Raw genomic sequence first — 26,663 nt, forward strand, 5'->3', positions numbered from 1 at the left:
ACCTACATTATGGACAGGTAGACAATTTAAGAAAATTCTTTCTAGAACGCGCAGAAACTAGCAAAATACACAAAGCAATCACTCATATAAATACATCGGCTACACCACTGCAATTTCATAACCACTTCTACAACCTTCTAGATCACATAACATCAACAGATACGAAGAAAGTAAATTGGAAAAAGAAAACATTACATGGCAAGCACCCGTATCATCTAACACAGCCACACATCGATCAAGACGCATCCAACACATGGCTAAGAAAAGGCAATATATACAGTAAGACGGAAGGATTCATGATTGCAATACAGGATCAAACAATAAACACCACATACTACTGCAAGCATATTATTAAAGATCCCAATACCACAACAGATAAATGCAGACTTTGCAAGCAACAAATAGAAACAGTAGATCACATCACAAGCGGATTACAATACTAGCAAATACAGAATACCCCAGAAGACATGTCAATGTAGCAAAAATAATACATCAACAGCTTGCCTTACAACATAAACTTATAAAACAATACGTTCCTACATACAAGTATGCACCACAAAATGTACTGGAGAATGATGAATACAAATTATACTGGAACAGAACCATTATAACAGATAAAACACCACCACATAACAAACCTGACATCATACTCACCAATAAAAAGAAGAAATTAACACAACTAATCGAAATATCCATACCCAATACGACAAGTATACAAAAGAAAACAGGAGAAAAAATTGAAAAATACATCCAACTTGCTGAGGAAGTCAAGGACATGTGGCATCAGGATAAAGTTGACATTATACCAATTATACTATCAACTACAGGAGTCATACCACACAATATCCACCAGTACATCAATGCAATACAGCTGCATCCAAACTTATATATACAACTACAGAAATCCGTAATTATTGTTACATGTTCAATCACCCGAAAGTTCCTAAATGCAATATAACATATACCGTACAGTTAAAAGGAAGTCACGCTTGATCAAGGTCCGCGTCACTTTCCATTTTTGACCAGGAATATAACGTCTGAGAAAAGGAAGAAAGAAAGAATAATAATAATAATAATAATAATAATAATTTTGTTCCATAAACTAACATTCTAAAAATGTGACTACAGGGTGAATGTATCTGTTGACTGGTGGGGAAATAATTATGAAAGGTATCAAATATTTTTGTTTAATGCAAATACAGTCATGTATATTCTATTAGTGCTAAATTTCTCCATTAATGTAATTTATTTGCTTACAGTTCTCATGTTACCCAAAGTGTACACTTCATGAAGACTTTGGTAAGCTGCTAGAAAGTCGACAGTTTTGTGATGTTGAGTTTGTTGTTGGGACAGAAGAAGTGAAGATTCCTGCTCACCTTGCAATGGTAGCTGCACGTTCCCAGTGGCTGAGGGCCCGTATCAGACAGGCTCGTGAAGCCCGTGACAAACACCTTGAAAAGGTAACAACTCTTGTGTACTGAATAAACAAAGTGGGGAAAATAAAGGAAAAGGGTATTTTTTTATAGGCTATGTATTTTAATTTTTTTACAAGACTTATCTTTCCAGTAACTTATTAATTAAGGTTTCTGTCAGATTGAAATAATATTTTTGTTGTTGACTAGTTTCGAACATTTTCTTTCATTCTCAAATAATTGCCTACATTAGAAGGTACAGTGTTATCAACAAAACATGAAATACAAAATGTTTGGTTACATAAATAATTTTTTGAGCATTTTGTGTGAACAAATTACAGTAGTGTACTAAATCTTGTAGAACATTCCTACAACTGTAATGTTTGACTGTACATAATAGATCTTCTTTTACAATACATCGAGTTGCTGATCCTGGTGCCAACAGAGTTGGAATTGCGTGACTATCCTATTAACTTAGAAGTAGTTTCCATTATATACAGCATATCTGACCAATCTGTGAATCCATTGTTGCAAACATTTTTTATATTCTTATACAGTGACTATTAACAGCTCTTACCTCATTCTTTCCTAGTCCACTGACCCATAACCAAATCAATGTCCTCTCATGCTTGTATTCAGATGCAAGCACAAGAAACTACACAGAACTACACCAGTGTGCCAGAACATTATGACCACTACCCATTGTCAGAAATGAATGCCACCTGGCAGCATTATTGGCATGTGACGTGGTAAGGAAAGGATATAAACGGAACAGAGATGATGGGGAATCATTCCAGTGATGATAGGGGCTGCAAATGGGTAAATCCTCTAACATCAGCGGTTTTGACAAAGAGAAAATTGTTATGTTCCTGCCCCTGGGAACAAGCATCCCAGAAATGGAGAAGCTGTTTGCATGCTACTGTCACCAGCATGTATGGAAACGGATTGAAGGACAGTGGCAAGGTGTTGGATATTTGCTCTTCGTCACAGAATGTGGAGATTTGATGCTTGCCAGCTCTGTAAAATGGGATAGGTGGTGGTCTGTGGCATCGTACAATATTGGTGGAGGCTGAAGTGTATTGGAGCACATCATTCGGTGTACATTGTTGAATGCGGGTCTCCACACTAGATGACCCCCTACATCCCATGTTGACCCAATTTGTAATTGCAGTGGTTACAATATAACTGATAATAGACCATGGATCACTGGAAACATATCACCTTGTCAGATGAATGATGTTTCTTGTTACAACTGGTGAATGGTAAGTCCAGATACTCCATCATCCAAACGAACAGCTGCTTGAAGCATACACCAAAGGCTGATGGAGGTAGTGTTAAGCTATGGCGGACATCCTGATAGTAACCAAAGGCACTGGGCAACTGTGGATTATGTGCATCCCTTAATGCTTGATGTCTACCCAAGTGTGATGTCATTTTCCAGCAGTATAACTGTCCAGTTCCCAATGCTAGGATCATGCTACAGTGGTTTGAGGAATATGATTGCAAACTCATGTTGATTTCTTGGCCATCAGATTTGCCTGATCTGGACCCAATGCAATAAATCTGGAATGTTATCAGGAATCGACTCCACACCCACAAACTATTGATGCTTAATTTATAGTAATTGTGTGATCTGTGCGTACACATCTTGTGCCACGTATCTCCGGAAACCAACCAAGGACTTCGTGAATACATGCCACACAGAATAACTGCCTTATTGCATTTCAAAGTGCACCAACATGCTATTAAGCAGGTGGATGTAATGTTTTAGTTCATCATTGCAGATCAGATGAGTAAGCTGTGTAGGGTTAAATAGTCACGCAGTTTCTGGCTAGAAAGGGACACTCTGAGAGGGGTATGTGACTGAGAATTGTCATGGTGGCAGAACCAGTTTATCATGTGCCATAGATTGAGCCTTTTTTCAGCACACAGTTACGCAATTTTCTCATAGCCTCCAAGTAAAAAACTTTATTAACAATCTGATCTGTTGGAAGCAACTATGAATGCCGCATCCCATCTCACATAATCAAATGTATTGGCAAATCAATGGAATATGTTTTTTATGAGTTTTCAGCAGCCCATAAAGTTGTAGTGGTAACACAACTGAATTGGTTCACCCACCCATTCCAGTGCTAAACTCTTGACAACACTACTATGACCACATGTGAGCCAATAAAATTTACATCAAGAATGTGGCACATTTCATTAGTAAATTAAATGGCATAGTCGTTCACCAGAGGACATGGTTGTTAGTTTTTATGTGCTATCACTGTTTACCACAGTTTTGCTTAATGAGGTTGTGTTAGAACAGTTGAATTGAATTTTGCCTGCTTAACTATTCAAGTATTGTATCATGATCACATACTACAAATAGAACATTAGGTTCTGTGAACAGACTCATGGCATAGCTACGGGGTGTGCCTTCAGCCTGGTGATTGCAAGTTTTTACATGGAGTAATTCGAGAAACTGCCAACAATATGTGGTTGTGGAAATGCAGCAGAGAGGAACTATATCATTTTCATGCACATCTGAATGAGATTAATCTGATGTTTGTTTACTATGGAAGAGAAGATACATAGAAGATTACATCTTCTTGATACACTAGTCTTCAAGAAAGAGGGTGGTAGCTTATGTCACATGATATCCAGGAAACCCACGCACATATGCTGTTACTTACACCAGAATTCAAATTACCGCCTACAACAAAAGCAGGGTGTTATAAAATCATTAACTGATAGAGCCAGGATCATATGTCAACTAGAACTGCCAGACGCAGAATTGGAATGTTGTACCAGTGCAGTGATCAAGAATGGATGTTCTTCCACTGAGACACAGAGCGTTAAGACAACCACAAAAAGATTACAGTGATGTACAGATATTTGTGAAAGCCTAGGTTTTCTTGCCAGTACTGACTACATAGAAAGGAACTTGATGTAACAGATTATCACTGTAATCTACAAACCCACCTGGAAGATACAGGAACACCTAAAGTCAGTCCAGGCAGCTTGCAAACCATTGAAAAAACACAAATTTACAATATTATGTATAGTTGTGGAGATTTTTATATGGGTACTAACAACAGAATAGTCGAAAAATGAATAAAAGAACAAAGGGCAACTGTAGAAGGGGAGAAACAGACAGATCAGCTATTGCAGAATGTACTTTGCATCCATGAGACTGCCGGATTCTATTTGATAAAACTCAAGTACTGGTAGCCACAAGCTGTAATGTGACTATTCAGGTGGACCATAGAAAATGCTAAATAACCCAGTAATTGTAATCAGGAAGAGTATGTAAAACTAAATATCATCATGGTTCTGGTGCTGAAAAAGATGTACATTAGTCTTCCACCATGGGGTGATAGCAACAGCAGGTGATGACAACCGACAATGGCCTGCTGTGGTTGAGCAGTCAAAATGCAGTGTATTTCAAAATGAGTGACCTGATTTTAGATGGTAATAGATACAAAAACTGGGACATGCTGGCAAGGAAATATGGGTTGTTTCGATGGGCATGGCCTACAGTTTCAGAAAATCGCTAATAGACATAAATCAGTGCATCATCTCAGTTTTCAGTCAGTCAAAAGTAAGATGGCATCCACTACAAAGAGTGTAGTGTGGAAAGAGTGAGCCAGTGTGCTTGTCCACTGTACTTTTTGTCAGAATTTTGGCATTGATCCTCCTCCTCCCAAAAAAATCTTTCATCATTGGTATCACCAATTTGAAGAGACAGAATGCTTGTGCAAAGGTAAGAGTCCGGGTCAGTCTCATGCTTCTGATAACACGGTGGACAGAATTAGGCAAACGTTTGAGCAGAATCCACGAAAGTCTACTCGTCATGCTAGCAGAGAACTGGCAGTGCCTTAAACAATTTTCTGGCGAATGTTAAGGCATTGTTTGTTCTGGAGAATGTTAAGGCATTGTTTGGTCTATAAACTATACAGACTACAATTAGTGCAACCTCTTCGGGTTAGCGACAAAAGGAAATGGGTTGACTGCAGTAATTCCCTGCTAGAGTACTTAGGAGGTGATACGTTTTTACCATGGTTAATTTTCTGTTATGAAGCAACATTTCATGTTAGTTGTAAAGTAAACCAACATAACATGCACATGTGGGTATTCCAGAACCCTCATGACACTATTGAGCATGAAAGAGATTATCCTAAAGTGAATGTGTTTTGTACCATTTCTCATAAAAAAGTGTACGATTCCTTCTTTTTTTGAGGAAAACACAGTGACCGGAATGAACTACTTCATTTTCCAACAGGATGGAGCTGCACCACACTGGCACGACGACATATGTCAGTTTCTCTGTGACACACTGCCTCAATGCTGGATAGGGCACACAGGACCCTGAGACAGTGCCCTGAATTCTTGGCCTCAAAGATCACCAGACATATGACCAAATGCGATTCCGCCCCCCCCCCCCCCCCCCCCCCCCCTCTTCTTCTTCGGGTGATTATATGTGAATGAAAGTGTGTTCATCTCCCCGTTACCTCATGACAGAGACAAAGTGAATAACAGACCAGCAGCCATCGTAACTTATGTGAAAGCAGATACATTGTGATGAATTTAGCTGTGTTGTTCGTGCTGCTGGTGGACACAAAGAGCATTTGTGAGTATTTTGCAGCCCATCACATTTTTGTTTTTATCGATAAATATGGAGTTTTGAAATAAAGTCATTCTTTTTGAAGCACCCTGTATCTCTTCCATGAGAGACAACCTTATGGAAGGCATCTTCAGTGCCAGGCAGGAGGGTTTACATGCTTCATTGAAGTTGAGGGTGTGTTGCTGACGGGATTACCCTAGCCAGAGAGGCCTCAACAGAGGAGTCAGATGAGCCATGTCTCATGATGACACAGGTTAATGAGAAGGAAAATTTATATGATTATAGCCACCTGAAATGTGAAGATACTTAAGACACCTGGAAAATTGCAGGAAATTAGAGAGGAAATGGGTAAGGGAAGAGTGAAAATAGCTGCACCACAAGAAATATGATGGAAAGCATAGGGAATGGTTGCATTGGGGAAACATGTGCGGATGTATAGTGGAAGAGATACAGGCATCATGGTACAGGCTTTCTCATACATAGCTCAGTGAAGGCAGATACAATTAGTTTCAAAGCAGTTAAAGACAGGTTGTGTACTTGGAGATTAAGAGAAAAATTCTTCAATGTTACAATGGTATGTACATCTGCCACTATGGAGGAACAGAGCGAGATGAGAAGAATGCATTTTGCTCCCGACTGAAGGCATAAATCAGCAAAGTTCAAAGGCAGGACACAGAAATGATCTTTGACATCTGAATGCAAAAAAAGGCAAAGTCTACAAACACAATAGGAAAAGAAAGCCTGCATGAATTCAGTAATAATAATGGACTAAGGCTGATAGACTTCATCAATGGCAAGAAAATGATGATAACAAGCACAAGGCATCAAAGGAAAGGATGTTCAGAAATTTACGTGGGTGTTGCCAGATGAAATTAGAAGAAACCATATAGACCATGTGATTATAGATAAACGGCAGACATCAGATCTTATGGAAGTTACTAGCTGTAGAGGGGCATACGGAGACACAGATTATTACTTAATGTGGATCATATATAGACAGTAGATAAACATCGCAAGAAACAAAAAGAGTAGGGGAAAAAGTGAAACACAGTATAGAAAGTCTACAAATTAATTTAAATTGGGAAGAATACAAGAAGAAATTAGAAGAGATTATTGAGACAAGAAAGAGCACGTGGAAGGAAGGGGATGTGGACACTAAATGGAGGGATACTAAAAACAGCCATCAGTGTAGCCACGTAATAAATGCTGGGGAGGCAGAATGTCGAAGTGGTTCAATGAGAAATGCTCACTGGTAATGGAAGAAAGAAATGTAACAAGACAAAGAATGCAGCAAAAGGAAAGGTGACTAGCAGTGGGAGACTATATAGAGAAGAATAAAAGAGCAGATAAGTTATGTAGGGTGAAGCAAAGACAGTGTGAAAGGAAGAAAATAGAGAGATGATAATGTTCTGTGAAAGATATAGAGAAATGAAGAGAGGATTCCAACCAAGAGCAGTCTTCCAGTTTTGTGTAATGGTAAAGAGGGGAAGCCTGATTGGAGATAAAAGCAAAGTTTTGGGAAGATGACAAGAATATTTTTCCAAGGTCCTTGATGGAAAGGGGGGGGGGGGGGGGCAGAGAACAAAATCTTGAATGAGGAAGAGAAGAAATTGAATCTGGAATTGGAATTAAAAACAGAAGAGCAGGAAGCTGAACCACTAGACGTAGATAAAGTGAAGAACACGATTAAAAACTTAAAGAATAATAAAACAACAGGAGAAGATGGCATTATTATTAAAATTTGGGAGAAATAAGATGGCTGTTCATGAATTAATAAAGGAAATATGGATAAAGGAAGAAATGGTAGAGGATTGGAATGTGGGAATAATCTGCCCATTACGTAAGAAAGATGATAAAGCAGAGTGCAGGATTACTCTGGGATCACACTCTAAGTTACAACGTGTAAGGTGTTTAGTGAGATTTTAACCTCTCGGCTAGAATACCGGATGGAACCAGTACTGGGAGGATTATCAGGCTGGATTTAGGAGAAATATTTCTTTTAGACAAGTGCTAGAGAAATTTTATGAATATGACAAGCAACTGCATCAGTTGTATGTTGATTTTAAACAAGCATATTGTCCCAAAAGAAGCCGAGTAGCACCGTGGTGTAGTGGTTATGATACTAAAGTGTTGCATGAAGGGTTGTGCGTTCAAAACTGACTTGGACTGTACAGTTTTAATTTCTATATTGAGTTCGAGTGCATTATAGAAGTATCCACAAATGTCAAGAATCATTGTAGTGGAATGTTCTGAAGCTGTATTATATACTTTACGTGTTCTGGCCGGAGGTAATTCGCTCTGCACTCTTGTACGTGCAAGTGCTGAATAAACCATCATTATGTGAAGTAGGTGCTTGTCATTCATCTAATTACACCTTCTTCTACGTGACATTATTCTGGTGGAGGCACTGGGTATTGGAACTTGTGATAGCACTCATTATCGACGACACAGTGGCTCCCATCAGGCCATGACAGTCGCCATTTATGTGGCGAGAAACCCGAGTTTGAGCCGTATTCAACAGATCGCAATCTATTGGAGACAGACGAAGAAGAGGATGTTACAATGACAGCAACTGTGTGAGACATCCTTCCAGGTTCTCTGGTGACGATGGCCAAGATCCAAACAAGTGTCTGAAGGTATATGAGCATATAGCCAGATTTAGCAAATGGGATGACACAGTGTGTTTGGCTAATGTATTTTTCTACTTGGAGGGCACTGCCAAGCAATGGTATGAGAATGATTGGCAGTTCACAAGCTGGGAAGTATTCCAGGTGGAAATGCACAAGTATTTTGGCGACAGACGACGACAGAAGTGCAAGGCTGAAGATAAATTAAAGTGCAGGGCACAGCGTCCAGGATAATCTACAGCATCCTACATTCAAGATGTCTTGGAGCTGTGTAAAACAGTGGATCCTAGAATCAAAGAGGAAGAGAAGGTTGCACATCTCATGAAGGGCGTTGCTGAGGACATTTCTCAAGCCCTACTCCTGAGGGAGGTCTCGACAGCAGACGACTTCATAAACTTGTTCCAGTGAGACAATGAATTACGTGCAAGAAGTTTGAATGGCTTCCAAATGTCGTATCGATGTCTGTGATAAAGGAAGCAACTGATTTCACAAGTGATCTTAGTCAGATAATGAGAGAGGAAGTTCAGAAGACACTTGGATTGCATGGCGAGCAAAAAACCGAGCTGCTTCAAGAGGTTATAAGGGAGGAAGTGGAACAGACATTGAACCCAATCTCTCGTCCTTCATTTCTCTTTAAAACGGTGAAAAAGTTGAGACCCAGGCGGAGCTACATTCCTACAATGCCACATGAGGAACAGGAAGACTGACATCTGGAGGACCCAGGTTAACCAACCAGTATGTTTCCACTGCAGACGACTATGACATGTGGTTCGCTATTGTCAAGAAAGGCAGCAAATATTTGATGATGCCCTTGCCAGAAGACAGCAGACCGATCTTAGCTGACGCCAACTCCGGGACGACAAAGATGAATAAGATGATGTGGGTGCAGGACGATGTAGGTCACCATCGCCGCAAGCTAACCACTGGAGAGAACACTCCCCAACACACCAATCAAGGTCTCCATCGCTGTTAAGAAGCTCCAGCTGATCACCTAGCTGCCGCAACATGGAAAACTATAGGGTGCGACCTTCCTTGGAGGTAAGGCCACCGAAGAGAGAAATCCCCTGCCATCAATCACTACAAAAATGATAGGAAATGACATAGATATCCTCGTGGATAGATATCCTCAAGCCCAAGCTCTTGTGGACTCTGGAGTGTCGTATTCAGTTATTTCGGATAAGTACCTTTGCCAGATGCAGAAAACCTTATTCATCGATAGCTAAACATCTCTGCTGAAGACGGCTAATGGGAAATTTGTAAAACGTACAGGAAAATGTCATTCATGAGGATGTAAGCGGCCATACACAACCCATAGAATTCATCGTCTTACAAGAGTATGGTCATGACGTCATTCTCAGATGGGACTTTTTGAAAGCTTCTAGGCAATTATAGATTGTGGTCACTCTAAGATTATTCTAGACAAGATGAGATACTGTGGACAGGAAGACGCACATTCGAGTGTGTTGAGACTGTGTGCTGGATGAAGTAATCATTCTTGCAGTCAGCGCTAGAAAGGTAATTATCACGTGTCATACCATGCATCAACCCATGGATCTTGTAGGGGAATGTAAGAGAAGCATATCACTGAAGAATAAGTTGATCACCCCAGCCTCTGTTGTCTCATTTAAGAGCAGATTTGGTGAATTGTGGATAGTTAACTGTGGCCGAGAACCACAGATCCTTCCAAGATGCGTGGGTGTAGCAAACGCTGAGCCGTTAACTGAAGAACAGCTGAGCATCATAGAAACCTCCCATGCCGAGTCTGTGGGCAAAATTAGTGCTGCCATGATGAGACAAAATCTTCTAGCTCGACTATCACCAGACCTCACTAAGGAGCAACAGAAGAAGCTACTTGCCATTCTTCAAGAGTTCTCTGAATGCTTCAATCCACAGGTGAAGAGCAAATTAGACAAATCGATGGAGAAGCACCGGATTAGCACGGAAGACCATCAACCAATAAGCCAGAGAGCATACCGTGTGTCAGCAATGGAATGTTGAATAATTCGCAACAAGGTAGAGGAAATGAAGAAGAATGACATCATTCAGCCTTCGCAGAGCCCTTGGTCATCACCAGTGGTCCTCGTCAGGAAGAAGGATGGCAGTTGGCACTTTTGTGTTGATTACAGGAAGCTTACTAAGATAACTAAAAAGGACGCATATCCTCTTCCACGAATTGACGATACACTAGATTGTCTGAAGGGGGCTAAGTTTTTCTCAACCATGGACATGTACTCGGGATTCTGGCATATTGAAGTAGATGAGGCTGATCGTGAGAAAACTGCATTCATCACCCCTGAGGGCCTGTATGAGTTTAAGGTAATGTCGTTTGGTTTATGTAGTGCACCAGCAACTTTTGAACAGATGATGGATAATCTTCTAAGTCATCTGAAGTGGAAGATGTGTCTTTGTTATTTAGATGACATTACAGTGTTCTCAGAGACATTTGATGAACACATAAAAAGACTGAGGGCCATTCTTAAGTGTCTCCAACAAGGCGGACTGAATCTTAATCCAAGAAAGTGTCTCTTTGGAGCAAAAGAAATTGAAACACTTGGACACCTTGTGTCAAACGAAGGTGTGCTGCCAGACCCAGAATAGGTGAGATATATAACGGAATTTCTTATTCCTAAAAGTATTAGAGATGTGAGAAGCTTCCTTGGGTTATTTACTTATACCGTTCTTTTATCAAAGACTTTTGTGTCAAGGCCAGGTCACTCCAAGAGTTGTTAAAAGCTGATGCTAAATTTATCTAGGGTGGTGCTCAACAAGATTCTTTTGATGTGCTGTGAAAATCTCTGATGACTGACCCTGTACTTGGTCTGTGTGATGAGAGAGCACCTACAGAACTACACACAGTTGCCAGCAGGTATGGGATCGGTGCTGTTCTGCTGCAAATTATGGATGGAAAAGAGAAGGTTATAGCCTATGCTTCTAGGACACTTGCAAAAGCCGAGAAAAACTACTCAGCTGCAGAAAGAGAATGTCTTGCTGTGATCTGGGCCATGTGCAAGTTTCGGCAGTATCTCTATGGAAGGCCATTCACAGTTGTTACAGACCATCATTCACTTTGTTGGTTGACAGGTCTTAAGGATCCAACAGGATGACTTGCCAGATGGGCACTACGTCTTCAAGAGTATGATATTACCATAGTGTACAAAAGTGGAAGAAAACAACAGGATGCTGACTGTCTCTCAAGAAACCCTGAGGAAGACCATCAAGACTCAGGACTTTGATGAAGATAGTGACTGTCTCGCTGCACTCTAGGATCTCTCAGCTGAGCAGGAGGAGGACGCCAAGGTATCTCAAATTATGCTTGCCTTAAATTGGTCAGAGGATGTGAAAGGACAATTTAATGCCGTTAATGGATTACTTTGCAAGAAAAACTTTGATTCCTGTGGAGGCTACCAGTGATTCCTAAACACATGGGCTTAGATATTCTACAGATATTCCCTGACACACCTGAGGCTGGGCATGTAGGTTTATTAAGACATATGATAGGGTCCGCAAGAGATTTTTCTGGCCAGGTTTCTTTAGGAGAGTCCATCACTATGTGTCGCACTGTTGAGTGTGCCAGAGGAGAATGGCAGTTCCTCAGGAACCACCTGGCCAACTCATACCAATTCCACCAGCTGAAACGCATTTCCAGCGTGTTCGGACTGACCTTGGACGATTTCCAATGTCTGCTAATGACAATCAATGGATTATTGTTTGCACTGATTATCTGACACACTATGCCATTACAAAAGCCGTGAAAACAGCCGAAGCATTCGAGGTAGCTAAATTCATTGTTGAAGACATTGTATTAAAACACGGTGGCCCAAGGTTGTTAATTACGGATCAAGGGAAAGTTTTTCAGTGGATTGTTGCGACAGACATAAACTGTTGGTGCAACATTACTCATCACATGACTACGGCCTACCATCCGCAAACTAATGGGCTTACTGAATGCCTTAATAAGACCTTGGCCAACATGCTATCAATATTCGCCAATGTTGAGCAGTGCAACTGGGATGAGGTGCTACCTTTCGTGACATTTGCCTACAATACACCACAGGATTTACGCCATTTTCCCTGGTGCGTGGGTGTGAGGCGACTACGATGATGGACACTGTTTCTGTTAAATCCTGATGACGTGGACGACAACTACATCGGCCAGGTGTTAACCAGAGCTGAGGAAGCTCGGCAGTTAGCTTGACTCTGCACGCTGTAGGCTCAAGAAAACAATCGCGAAAGGTATGACGCGAGCCAACGCCCTGTTGTGTACCATCCTGGTGACCTCGTCTGGATCTTCACTCCTGTTCGGAAGGTTGGTCTCTCTGAGAAGCTCCTTAGGCACTACTGTGGACCTTGTAAGGTTGTAAGACAGTTGCCTGATGTTACTTACAAAGTCGAAGATTTCGACCCTGACGGAAGATGATGAAAGATCAGAGGTATGGTCTACATCCTTCGAATGAAGCCCTATAAGGATCCTGAAACCGAGGGTAAATTTGGAGGTCTAACGACAGGCAACATGCGGAAAGGTGACAAAGACTGTAGCCGCAAAAGAAGTTCTAACAAGGGAACCTCCCCATCGCACCCACCTCAGATTTATTTATAAGTTGGCACAGTGGATAGGCCTTGAAAAACTGAACACAGATCAGTCGAGAAGACAGGAAGAAGTTGTGTGGAACTATGAAAAAAATAAGCAAAATATACAAACTGAGTAGTCCATGCGCAAGATAGGCAACATCATAGATAGTGTGAGCTCAGGAGCGCCGTGGTCCCGTGGTTAGTGTGAGCAGCTGCGGAACGAGAGATCCTAGGTTCAAGTCTTCCCTCGAGTGAAAAGTTTACTTTCTTTATTTTCGCAAAGTTATGATCTGTCCGTTCGTTCATTGATGTCTCTGTTCACTTTAATAAGTTTAGTGTCTGTGTTTTGCGACTGCACTGCAAAACCGTGCGATTAGTAGACGAAAGGACGTGCCTCTCCAATGGGAACCGAAAACATTTGATCGCAAGATTGTAGGTCAACTGATTCCTCCACAGGAAAACACATCTGATATATTCTATACGACACTGGTGACGGCATGTACATGTGACAGGAATATGTTGTTGACCCACCTAACTTGTACACTTGGCGAATGGGTAAAAAGATTCTTCTACCTTGCCCACTTTAGGTTTTCTTGTGGATGTGATAATCACTCCCAAAAAAGTGATGAAAACATTAGTGTTTGTGACATAAACTGCAACAAATGAATGCAACAGTTTCACAGTCGCACAGTTTTCCCTGTGCTCAGTCAAAACATATGTTTTTAACGTTTTCAAATTTTTCCATGTGTAGACTGTCAAATCCTGCATATGTCCTAGCAAATCTGAACATGTCCTGGAATTTGGGAGAGCGAAGTTGATTATGTGTTAGTGCCTGAACTTTGATAATTGTCTGAATTAAAGAATTAAACTTTTCACTCGGGGGAGGTCTTGAACCAAGGACCTCTCGTTCCGCAGCTGCTCACGCTAACCTCAGGACCACGGCGCTCCTGAGCTAACACCGTCCTTGATGTTGCTTATCTTCCGCAAGGACTACTCAGTTCGTATATTTTTCATAGTTCCACACACCTTCTTCCTGTTTTCTCGATTGATCTGTGTTCAGTTTTTCAAGGCCTATCCACTGTGCCAACTTATAACTAAATCTGAGGGGGGTGCGATGGGGAGGTTCCCTTGTAAGAAGATCACCGCCAGGGCAAGAATCAGTCACGAAGAGTCTGAGTATGCAGGACCAATGACTTGTTCCCGGACTAGGAGGATGTAACACCGAGACGCTGTTCACTTAAGGAGGGAGCAATGTCGCAGAAGAAGCCGAGTAGCACCATGATGAAGTGGTTATAATACTAAAGTGTTGCATGAAGGCTCGTGAGTTCAAAACTCAACTGGACTGTACAATTTTAATTTCTATATTTGGTTCGAGTACATTCTAGAAGTATCCACAAATGTCAAGAATCATTGTACTGGAATGTTCTGTAGCTGTATATATACTGTGTGGCTGTGTATGTGCGGATGGATATGTGTGTGTGTGTGCGCGAGTGTATACCTATCCTTTTTTCCCCCCTAAGGTAAGTCTTTCTGCTCCCGGGATTGGAATGACTCCTTACCCTCTCCCTTAAAACCCACATCCTTTTTTCTTTCCCTCTCCTTCCCTCTTTCCTGACGAAGCAACCGTTGGTTGCGAAAGCTTGAATTTTGTGTGTATGTTTGTGTCTGTTTGTGTGTCTATCGAACTGCCAGCACTTTCGTTTGGTAAGTCACATCATCTTTGTTTTTAGATGTATATATACTGTGTGTGTTCTGGCCAGAGACAGTTCGCTCCGCGCTCTTGTATGTGCAAGTGGTGAATAAACCTTCGTTAAGTGAAGTCAGTGTTCGTCATTCATCTAATTACACCTTCTTCTATGTGACAGTATGACAGCCTAAACGAATAAGATTCTCCAAAGTTTGAAGGATTTTAGAATCTCACTAAAATTAGTGAGGTGGACCAAAATGACAATGAAAGCAACAGTTCGCAAGGTTGGAATAGAGCTCAATGGTGTTATGAGGGGAGGAGGCTGGAGCAGGGATATGTGGTGTCAGTGCTGCTCTTTACCTTAGCACTAGAGAAGGTAATTCAACAAATGACAGCAAACCCAGAGGGAACAATATTTAACCAGCATGTCCAGGTGGCGGCACACACTGATTAATTGCGAGGAATATCAGAGCTTTGAAGTATAGTTGTCCTGCAATGGAGGCAGCACCATGGAAGTTAGAACTGAAAGTGATTATTGGTAAAACAAAGTGTATGATGGTGGGAGATATTGGTGGGGTAGAGGAGAGACATCAGTAAAAGTAAATGGAAAAGAGTACCAAAGAGTGAAAAAGTTGAAATATCTAAGTTCTATAGTAACAGAAGAGATAGCACAGCAGCAGAAACTCAAAAAAGGATAGAAAGTGGAAACCAGTGCTATTATTCCTTGCAGGATATATTCAAGGCAAGAAATGTTAGTGGGAATACAAAAATCAAAATATATTTGACTGTATTATGACTTATAGTAATGTATGGATCACAAGGCTGGTTGATTATTGGAAAGGAGGGAGACTGGTTATTAACGTGGGAAAGGAAGATTTTGAGAAAAATATTTGGAGTAGTGAGAACAGATGAATATTGTATTGAAAATCTAGCAAGGAGGAGTAAGATGGACTGGTCACTTATGAAGAATGCTAGAAACTCAGTGTTAAGAAAGTGTCTGTAGGAAAGCCCAAAGAGAGAAGGGAAAGATGATGATAACACAGAAAAAGGTGGCTTGAAGATATGGAGAAGTATCTCAAAGCTATGGGAGTCAGGAGTTGAGAAGGCAAGTTGTGGACAGAGAGGAATGGAGGTAGGTGATAAAGGATGCCAAGATTCTGCAAGGACTGTCATGCCGACGAGTTGAGTTGATTCAAAATATGTGCCATCATATCTCTACTCGTATGCAGGTATAAACAGAATTTCATTTCAGTTAGTGGCAAGGCAGGGAGTGAATTGGACCTTCGGTAAGTAGATAGGTACAGATTTCTTATTTATTAAGAAAACACTTGATTTAAATGCATGTTCATGTGGCAATAATATGTTATTGTGGGATTCTGTGTTACAAAAATTTTAGAAAAAAGAAGCAGACTGGTCAGGCTCTGTTCTTCTTCTTCTTCTTCTTCTTAATATCTGTCTTATGACAGGTGTCAACTGAAGGCTCACTTATAATGTTCTGAACATCTTCCTTTGTCTGTTCGTATGTTCATCAATGTATAATCTTGTCCATCATTCCAATTCTTTTCCTTTCTCTTCCTCCCATTCCTTCCATTTTTGCCTCTATAATTCTTTGTTGTAGACAATTCATATGCAGTATACGTCCCAGCCAGGGTTTTCCTCTTTCTGACCTCTGCTAAATAATCTTATTTCTTCTTCTGTTTTCTTCATTACTTCTTCATTCCTAAGTCTTTCTGTCCACTTCACCTTAAGGATTCTTCATAGCTACATTTCAAAACATTATAAATATCTTTCTTCTTCCTTTTTTATGGTTCATGATTCACTATCCCTATGCTCAAGACATAAAATTTAGCAGATCTTATCCTCAGCTCAATTAGAATTCTTCTGTTGGAAATTGGTTCACATTTTTAAATGCCTTCTGACCAATATATATCATCCTCATTTCTTCTTCTACATGTCTTTAAACTTACCAGGTACAGAAATGATATTATCTCTCTCTTCTGTCTACAGATATGTTAACTGATCCTTCCTTATAGCCTGTCCCCTTCACTTTGTCTTTCCTATTTTTATCTTCATTCCATACCCCTAACCCTTTCTTGCAGTACCCAAAAACAAGTGCTTTAGCTCCTCTTCTGATTCCATCAGTGTGTTACTTCATCATCCTGATATCTTACAGTCTGTATCCCTTTTCCTCCAATTACAGTGCCTCCTGTCCTCTTTGGCCTTACCTATTGGTTCTTATTCAAGTATGTCAATCTTATTCAGTTTTCAAGGCTCAACACCTTTACTGTTTGCTGATTTGTTACCTTTACTCCTTACATTATTTTCTTTGCACCAGACATATTGACTACCATTTTTATATTCAGTTTTGTTTTTTGAGTATAATCCTATCACCAGGCTTAAGTATTATACACTTGCATTCTAACATTTGAAATATGGAATTACCTCATAAAAAATTATTTTAAATATTCCAACATATTAATTTTTACGTGATTGCAGGTTTTTGGCACAACACAAGTATCATTTAAAGACTTACCACTTCTGGAAGTGAGACTGCGTGATGCAGTTCCTGAGGCATTCGAAATGGTCTTAAATTACATATACACAGATAGAATCGATCCAACCAAGAAAAGTGAGTAGATGTAAATAACAAAAATCTTAACTGTTGTGAATACCAATGATTGATCTGTGATAAATAAGGACAAAAGCATTTGCAGTACATCATGAACATCTGTCATTCGTGTGTTTGGTGGTATGGTGGTTATTTTATGCTTTATGTAAAATATGAGTTTGCTTATCAAATGCAATACAAAGCATTACTGTTGCACCTTTATGATATGACAAATCGGAAACAGATGAATACGCTTCGAAGAAAATGAAAGTACTGGCATGTCATCTTGTGGCTGCTCCTCTCCCGCCCCTTCCCCCTTCCCCTCTCCTAACTCTCTTCCCCATGCCGGCCCCGCACTTGCCCCCACCCCCCCATGCCCCCCAGCTCTTTCTCTCCTCCCCCATGCCCCCTCCTCACCCCTCCCCCTTGATGCCAGTTCCCATGCCCCCTACTCTTTTTCTGCATATACGCATGAAGTACATTATCCAGACAAAATTAAATAGTAAAAGTTTGATTGAAATTATACTCTTGTGTTGCTATCTGCAACATCTGTGGCAATCGTATTTTTTCCCAAGAATTGTGCATATTGTCAGCTGTATCATACTTATTTGCTGGCTGTGTTCTTTGTAAGTGAGCTTATAATCAGATTAGTGGATGTTTATTTACACACATTTCTTGTCAGCTTTACTGCTTAAAACTGAAAAAAAGAATCATAAATAAGTCTGTTATGTTGTATGACTGCTTACTTTTCTTTTTCATTTTGCAGTTGAGGATCCAGTTTGCAACAGAGTTGTTTTGTTGATGATGGACGTGTACAGACTTGCAGTGCAGGTAAACACTTCAACAACTATGTTCATGGCACTATTTTTAAGATGCTATGCTAGTTAACCTTTCCATAAATTCTTTGTAGCATTAATATATTAGTGTCCTGAGTATCAGAAAGATTAAGTTACAGAATCATTTTAAAAAATACATGGTTCAAAAATGAAAATGTATGTGTGTCAGATCTAATATATTGTCTTCACACTGCCGTTACAAGTACTTAGGCAGGAGAAGACTGAAATAAACGTGTCATGCATGATGTGTTATCCTGTTTGTCTCGATTTTAGAGTGACGTAATTGCCTCAAAGCCTAATCATTCTCTCATCCCTTTTTCATGTGCACAAATTTATTTTTATTTACACTGCAAGAAATGAAGAACAAGACTATCCAGAAATGGAAATGTTTAATATAATGGATCTTGTCACACTTGATATTTATCTTAAAACTTCACTCAAAAATTTTTTGTGCAGAAAATCATTATTAAGTTTCATATAAGTGTGGAGCAGTTTATTTCCTATCTTTTCCCAGAGTTCACTCTATGCTTTGCACCTCATATGGGAAAACTGCATTCTCATCTATTAAAATTATTTAGCTTTCAGAGTTGAAGTATCTGTCCCCAAACACAAATGACCTGTTTAACTTTTAAACTTCCTATGTGTGTAAATGCTTTGGGCATCTCTGAGAAAGATCTTCAGATATCATGTATCAATACTGTAAGTTATGCTGGCAGCTTGAATATAAAAATGGCATTTTAAATTTCACAGTTTCATGGACATTAGAAATTAATGGATAGCAAGTTCACGTAAATTTATAGCCATCCACAATAAGTGATACACTAATATAAAATTTACTCTTACAGTGATAACAAAATTAAGTAACTAATACTGGCTGCGGTAACTCTGTAGTCTAGGTTCTTGACCAGGGTAGATAGGGTTCTAAAATGCTTCAGATTTTGGTCAAAGGCTTTGCATGTGCTGCAGACAAGCCTGTCTTTGTGCAGCTGATAGGTTACAGCTACGTTTGGCTGCAGTTACAAGAGGTGTCTGACTCGAGTAAGCACTGACTGGCATAAATTACAAACTAATTGAGCCAGCTGCTGACTTCAGTAAAGATTTAACTAGGCAGAATCAGCTGGATCTCCAGAGTAGAATATAGAATAGCTCTCTCCAATTGGCGTTTGTAGGTTCGGCTCTTCAGAGTTGTCACAATGCCTAGGTATCATTTCTTTGCAGTGGGTGTAAATTTTCACCAATTATAGACACTATTGCAATGTATAAACTTTGTTTTCCGCTCATAGTTTTACTCTTTCTTTCCCACAGTCATCCAGACAACTTTAGTGGTGGCCAAACCGAAGTCCCATTTATTTCTTTCATTTTGATTTGGTGTTAAAGTTGAGTCATCTCCTCATGGTTAACCTGGTTTGTGGATGTTATGAGGCAGGGATGCTTGCTTGTGTTTAGCCTGTAAGTTTTAAACTGGCTGTTGTGATTGCAGTTCTGTGTTCTCTGCCATCCACCTGAATTCAGAGTGTAAGTTGTCATCTAGTTGTGAAGCTCTTCCCTCATTTGCTGATAGGAATTGAGCCTACTAGCTTGTTTGGGCAGTTGCATGCAATTTAATTGCAACAGGATTTGATGAAGCCTTCATAATGCAAATAGGGTGCTGTGGGCATTGGTGGGGTGTTTTTGGATTGTTGTAAGAGTCTGCGTCAGGCATAGTCAGTTCACTACATAGCTTCTAATCACATTGTTTGCTACCAAAAACATTGTACGGATTGTCATTTCAAGCCCCATACATTATTTCACACTTGTACAGTTCACAAACAGCTTATCACGTCTCCGTCATGAGAACATAGTTTTTCATGGTGACATTCTGGGATAATGTTTCCCAGGTTTCTTGCCATGTCAGGTTTGTTTGTCTAGTCAAGTTTTCAGTAACTCTGTCATTATAAGCTATACAAATAGGTCACGTGGAACTTTGTTATATAGTTAGCTGCATTGTCATTGAAATATCACTAGATCACAGAAATTCCGTATTTTGCTAAAGCTTATGTTGAGGTCAGTGATGGAAGAACATTATCAATGTTGCTGATTCTGTTAAATTGTGGATAAATCAGCCTCTGTAGCCTTTCAGCATTGAGCACCCATTTTCATTGTTTAATTTAACCAACTACATACAAGAGCACTACATAGCCTATTAGTATGACAGTTAACTTGTAATGGTAATAGAGGGAGCACTGAAAGCTCTAGTATATAAAGAAATCTGATATGGTAAGAAAATGACAAACATGTATCCACCCTATCCTAATGTTTCAAATAATCACTGATAGTTTGCTGTAAACATTACAATAAATTCCTACCTCGATCAAAGTTAAAATTTTTACTTCATAACAATGGATCATGATACAGTGGCATTACTAAATATGTACACATTACAATACATTTGAAGCATGGAACATGGAACAAAGACAAATGTGTGTTGTAATCTATACTGTCCTTATAATGAGAAACACATTTTAACATTAAAAGTTGCATTTGCTTTTGTGCTGGTGATGCTGTAAACTTCATCATATTGGCATGGCATTTTCATGGGAAATCAGGCAACAAATGTGAGGAGATTCAACATAAGTAGCAGAACAGTCATGAAAAGGGGAGCAGCTTGATTGATGAACGCCATTGGCATCTTTGTATGGGACATGGAGCTTTGCATTCTTTGATCATTTACACAAGATAACAAAACTCAGATCACAAGTATCATAACAGAGGAAACATTAAGGAAAGGAAACAGATTTTCAAAAAAGTTGGTATCTGTCAATTGTGCTACAATGTTGCCACATCAGTTTTCATTCTGTTAAAGGTGGCACGTAAACATGACAGGTCACTTCAGAAGTGCTGAAATGCTGTTCGTGTGATGCAGAGCAGTGTTGCAAGCTGCTGCCACCAGGTGTGGCGGTAACACAAGATGGTCTTTCCACAGCTGATATCAAGTGTCCAATGAGTGAAATGCAGCAGGCAGTGCATTTTTAGTCCTGAATTTACACTCATGTCTTAACCTAACATCAACCTTGTTATGTGCAATGTGTCTGAGAAGGTGTTAGTCAATGACTTGCAGCAGAACTCAAGACAGAAAATTTCAGTTTCAGCACTAAAAGGGAGCTGTAACTTTTCACTTTCGTTAGTTACCTGAAACTGTCCTCATGTTGACTGGATAAATTGATATGATACCAACTGTTGAGCAGTCATAGTTGACAAATTGTTACAGATTATAGGTGACACAGGCAGATTTAAAATGAAAACAGAATGCTAGCAACAAAAAATAAGAGGAAATAAAAGTCAGTATCATGATGAAAATGATGCAGCAAAAGATTAAAAATAAAAATTTACATTTAAACCAATTAATTGAAAATAATAATCAATCATTTTGATAAAGATTTACAAAAAGAAGGTTGCATCACCAGACAGGATACGTACCCGCAACCTTATGCACATCAAGGCTGTAACTTAATCACTGCACCACAGCACCACAACATGTTATGGTGTTATATGGATTCCTTTACAGAATCAGTCACTATGATGATTTGCTGCCTTGAAAAATTTTGACCTTGTGCAGTATCATATGACGCTTACCTACTGTAGGCCGATCTCTGTGATGATGATGATGATGATGATGATGATGATGATGATGAAATATGTGATTCCAATTCTAGAAATGCAAAATAAAAGGGCCAGACTCAGGATTCAGGATCCAAACACACAAAGAAAAATGACAGACAAGCGGTTGGAAATAAACTGACCATTTGTTGTGGCAGTTTGGTAATGGGCAAACAGTTCAGGCAGGATGTTGAGTGCTCTGATTGGAGGTAGATGGCTCCGATGTGTGTCAAATAACAAGTAATTTTAATGAGACTGTAGCAACATGACTTGTAATGCAACTAAATACTCAAACATTCACAGCCTGTTGGGTAGGAATGTCATTGATATAGGTGAGGTGGGCATTTATGTGCTATGTTAATGTCTGCAGATACAGAGACGGTATGTGTAATGTGTCTGCAAACATAGAGCTATGCAGAAGGAATTGTAATGTGAAGATGAACAAACAATTCACAGGCAGATGTTATTTTGTGCCCCCATACACAACTTGCACTAGGCTGAGAGAACAAACAATTAACTTGTTTTTGCTCGCTTCATTCTCCAATGTCTTATTATGGTGGAACACTAGCTAAAGATAGAGCACCAGAATTGGCTAATCAGTGCTTAGAATATACCATTATATGGAATAGCAGCTTATGCAGTATACATTATCGTGCAGGATATTTGACAGTAAAGATTGAATTATACCCATTAGAATGTGAATGAGACGGATATTGTACTTATACTATCTGTCGTAAAAATCTATATTTTAGACTTTCCTCTCAAACCTTTTTGTCCATTTGGAGGCTTGTACTTTCTGGTCAGTGTACAATTTGTTGAGAGACACTGAGCATCCAGAAACGCAATCCTTGCACTTTTATGTACTTTGGGCACAAAAAAAATTCCATTCACTCCTGTAGAACTGTAGTCTCTATTAATTGTACTTGCATTCACCACTTGCTTCAATATAGAAAAATGCCATGTTGCTATGACTCAAACTTTACGCTCACAAAATACTAAAATAAGTGTTGCAGTGGTGGTGCACAGAGATATTCCATTATAGAATCACATTCAGTAGGTGTATAAAGAGAAAGAAAACGCTGTGGCAGCACTTGCATAGCTGTTGAATCTAGAACTATGCACAGTAGTATTCCTCTCAGACTGCATTGTCTACATTACACTGTTCCAACTCACATGCCCGTGGGTAGGCAAATTTGTGACATGCAGGCAGTCTTTCAGCCGGGCTGTTTTATAGGTGATTGTTCTCCACTGATCACACACTTTGGGTGGGAATGACCAAGCACGTTGATCATGTGCACCCCCTCCAAGGGATTCACTTCTCTTATCTCTTTCGCATGTGCTTGCCCACCATGGGACAGCCACCCATATAGCATTACTTCCCTCTCAGTGCTGCAAGTCTATCCTGCTGTTCTCTTTTCCTATGCCTCTATCCTAGCAAGGTAGCAGTTCCATTATTTGGTGGGGGCAGGAGGGGGGGGGGGGGGGTGTTTCAGGTGCATGCTCTTGGAAGCCCCTGACCACAAAGGGATCATACTGTTGGTGGATGAGCTGGAAACTCCCCACGCAAGCCAAGGAGTATATGCCCTTCATGTGTGGGTCACAGGGACGCCGGATAACAGTTTACAGGCCAGATAACCACTGCTGTGGCTGCGTGGCACCTGTGGGGAGAGCCCTCATTCAGAGTAGGTGTACCACAGCAGAAGATTCACACAGGAAACGAATTAAACTTCCTTCTGCTGGTGGCTGCATGGTTCCAGCAGTTTCTTCAGATGGGAAAGAGATATATGCCACCATGATATTTCCTCCCTGGCTTCTCCATGGGAAGAGCGCAAGCCAGATGTCTGAATGCGAAACACAGTATCCAATACTTTGTTTGTACTTGGGCTGATGGGAATACTTTTACTGCAATGAAACCATTATTTTTTTGGAAAACATCAAAGACATTTGGGGAAGGTGAGTTCTGAGAAAAATGCAAAGTGGTTCGTTATTAATTAAAACTTCCTCTGCTGGACAATCTGCAGCTCTTCAGGCATGTGATCATGTATGTGACACATCTGTGACCACTGCACCACACAAAACTTTGAACATTGTCCAAGAAATCTTGTTCCACAGAGAGTTCACACTCCAAACAGATGAGCAGCAGCTCTGAACTAAGCTTCACTGGCAAGGCATACATTTTATCAGACATGTGCAGAAAGGGCCCAGGGATGATTGTATGGATGTAGGCAGCTTTATCGTAGCCTTTGAAGGGAATGTTGGCCCAGAGAAACTTAATGTCATGGTGTACAGGTAGGATGTGAAACCTTATGTCCCACCACCTATGGGATGCTTCATATGGTTTTACATTGGACCTAAGTCATCTCGCTACACGGCAGACCCAGAATATCACTTCCAGGGAAGATCACTTCATGAAGGTAGTCCTTGGGAACATCCATCTTTTTGTGTCAACAAGGCAGAACATCACACTTGTTTGCCAGTCTGCCACTTTACAAGAAAGAGGTGACTCTATTGACTGCCTGTCTTATGCAAAAGCATAGAAGAGATATGAATGCCTACCTTTTGTGATTATGATGACCATTGCATTAATGTCATGACTATTGCACCCCCCTCCCCCTCCAAGAAATCAACTACCTAATCAAAATCACACTCTCCTCTCATCACGTGGTTTCTGTGGTGCTTTCTTTGAGAACCACTTCCTGCACCAGGTTAGAGGAGCATTTTCATTCCTTGGTGTGTGCTGGTGACAGGGCTTCCTCTCAGGATCCCTTCCCCCAGCAACCCTCAGACTGGAGGCCTGACATCAAATACTGGCTGAAGGAGCCCCAGCTTGTGGATCCTCATGCTGTCCATTCTTCATTTGCCCCCATGCTCAATGCAGGTACCCCCTTGAACGAAGCTTTCCCTCAAAAGATTATGAAGAAGAAGAAGAAGAGGAGGAGGAGGGGGGAGAAGAAGAAGAAGAAGAAGATCTGTGACAAGAGTCCTCCAGTTCCCCCCGACATCAAATCCCCTCATGCAGTCAGGTTCTTAGCTGATATTTGTGGATGTGGTTCCATCACAAGCAGTGACCCTGTGGTGTGGCCAGTCCTTATGGCCCCTTCACACCTAACCTGGCTATCAGTCACATGATCATTCAGTGGAATTCTAATGGGTATTATCATCACCTGCCAAAACTCCACCAACTTATTTCCTCTTCTGCAGTTTGCATTGCTTTCCAAGAAATGCACTTTGATACTATTCTCCAACACTCCATGGTTATTGTGTGTTGTGCTGGAACTGTGCTGGTCCCGGGTGGGCATCTGAAGGGTCTGTAGTTTGGTTTTTTCAGATGTCATCAGTGAATGGAGTCCCTTTCATATCTCGTTGGAGGCAATAGCTGTGCAGGTGCACGTAACCTCAGTGATTACCGTTTGCAGTGATTACCTACCTCCAGACAGGCCACTTAATTACGTTGAATCGATCACATTAACCCAACAATCCCTCCCCTCCCCCCTCCTCTCCCTGTGTTCCTGCTTGGGGACTTAATACACACCACCCCCTGTAGGGGAGTACCACTTCATTTGATAGGAACCTTCTAATTGATGAGCTTGTCACAGACTGTGATCCATGCCACCTCAACAATGGTTCTCCAACCCACTTCAGTGCCACCTTTTTGGCTTTCGATCTAATGATCTTTTCCGCTAATCTTGTGGCTTTGCTACATTGGTCGCTACACAGTGACCTTTGCGACAGTGACCTCTTTCGGGCGACCCTATTGTTTCCTTGCCACCCCCCCCCCCCCACTCCCCTCTCCCCCCCCCCCCCCCCCCACACACACACACACACTCTTCACATCAGGCCTTTGTATGCCTCTCCTGTTACATGTTACATTTGCTGCCCCTCTGTTGGATAGTACTGATGAGGTTGTGCGAGGCACCTCAGATGCAATCATTCACACTGCTGGAACTGCCATTGCCCTTTCTATAGCTTCCGTCTGCCATCAATCGATGCTGCGGTGGATTAAAGACATTGTAATAGCTGTATAAGATTGCCAGTGAGCCCTGCAATGGTTCAAATGACACTCCTTGCCAACCAACTTGATCATTTTTAAGTGACTTCTTGCTAAAGGTCACACCCACAGTAAGAAGGAACACTGGCAGTGCTATGTCTCCTCCCTGGGGACATATTTCTCTTCATCTCAGGTGTGAGCCAAGCTCTGTGGTCTTACAGGCCACCGACAACCGTCAGCTGTTCTGGGTCTTGTTCTACAAGTTGGTTTTTTTTTTTTACCAGTTCATCAGTTCTTGCAGAACACCTTGTGACCCACTCTGTGAAAGCATCGGTGTCCTCTTCCTAAGTTGAAGGCACCCCTGTATGTTTCATTCCCCCACCAAGTTAAAACCTGTAATGAACCCTTCACTGACTGGCAACTTCAGTCTCATTCAATTCAGCCAGATGATCTATCACCTAAATATTCCCCAAAGGCAACATCTCCTCTGGGTTTTCAACTGTCTTTGCCTCTAAGGTGCCATCCCTTCATGATGGAGAGATAGCATAATTGTCCCAATCCTTAAGCCAGGCAAGAACTCAACATCTCTAAACAGTTACCGACTGATTAGTCTGACTACATACTCTGCAAGCTGCTTGAAAGGATGGTTTCCCACAGATGATGCCAGTTTTTGAATCTTGGATGAAAGACA

The 26,663-nt window shown here is 40.7% G+C and overlaps 1 protein-coding gene across 1 annotated transcript in view; it reads left to right on the forward strand.

The window, feature by feature from the left end:
• LOC126419049 (leucine-zipper-like transcriptional regulator 1) overlaps positions 1 to 26,663 on the forward strand; it is a 139,646-nt gene that overhangs the window by 60,051 nt on the left and 52,932 nt on the right. The window contains exons 9-11 of the mRNA XM_050086120.1: positions 1,260 to 1,460; positions 17,401 to 17,533; positions 18,279 to 18,343. Coding sequence (XP_049942077.1) covers positions 1,260 to 1,460; positions 17,401 to 17,533; positions 18,279 to 18,343 — 399 coding nt within the window. The remainder of the gene's footprint in view (positions 1 to 1,259; positions 1,461 to 17,400; positions 17,534 to 18,278; positions 18,344 to 26,663) is intronic.

Source organism: Schistocerca serialis, chromosome 9 (genome assembly GCF_023864345.2).
Source record: "Schistocerca serialis cubense isolate TAMUIC-IGC-003099 chromosome 9, iqSchSeri2.2, whole genome shotgun sequence".
NCBI lineage: Eukaryota > Metazoa > Arthropoda > Insecta > Orthoptera > Acrididae > Schistocerca > Schistocerca serialis.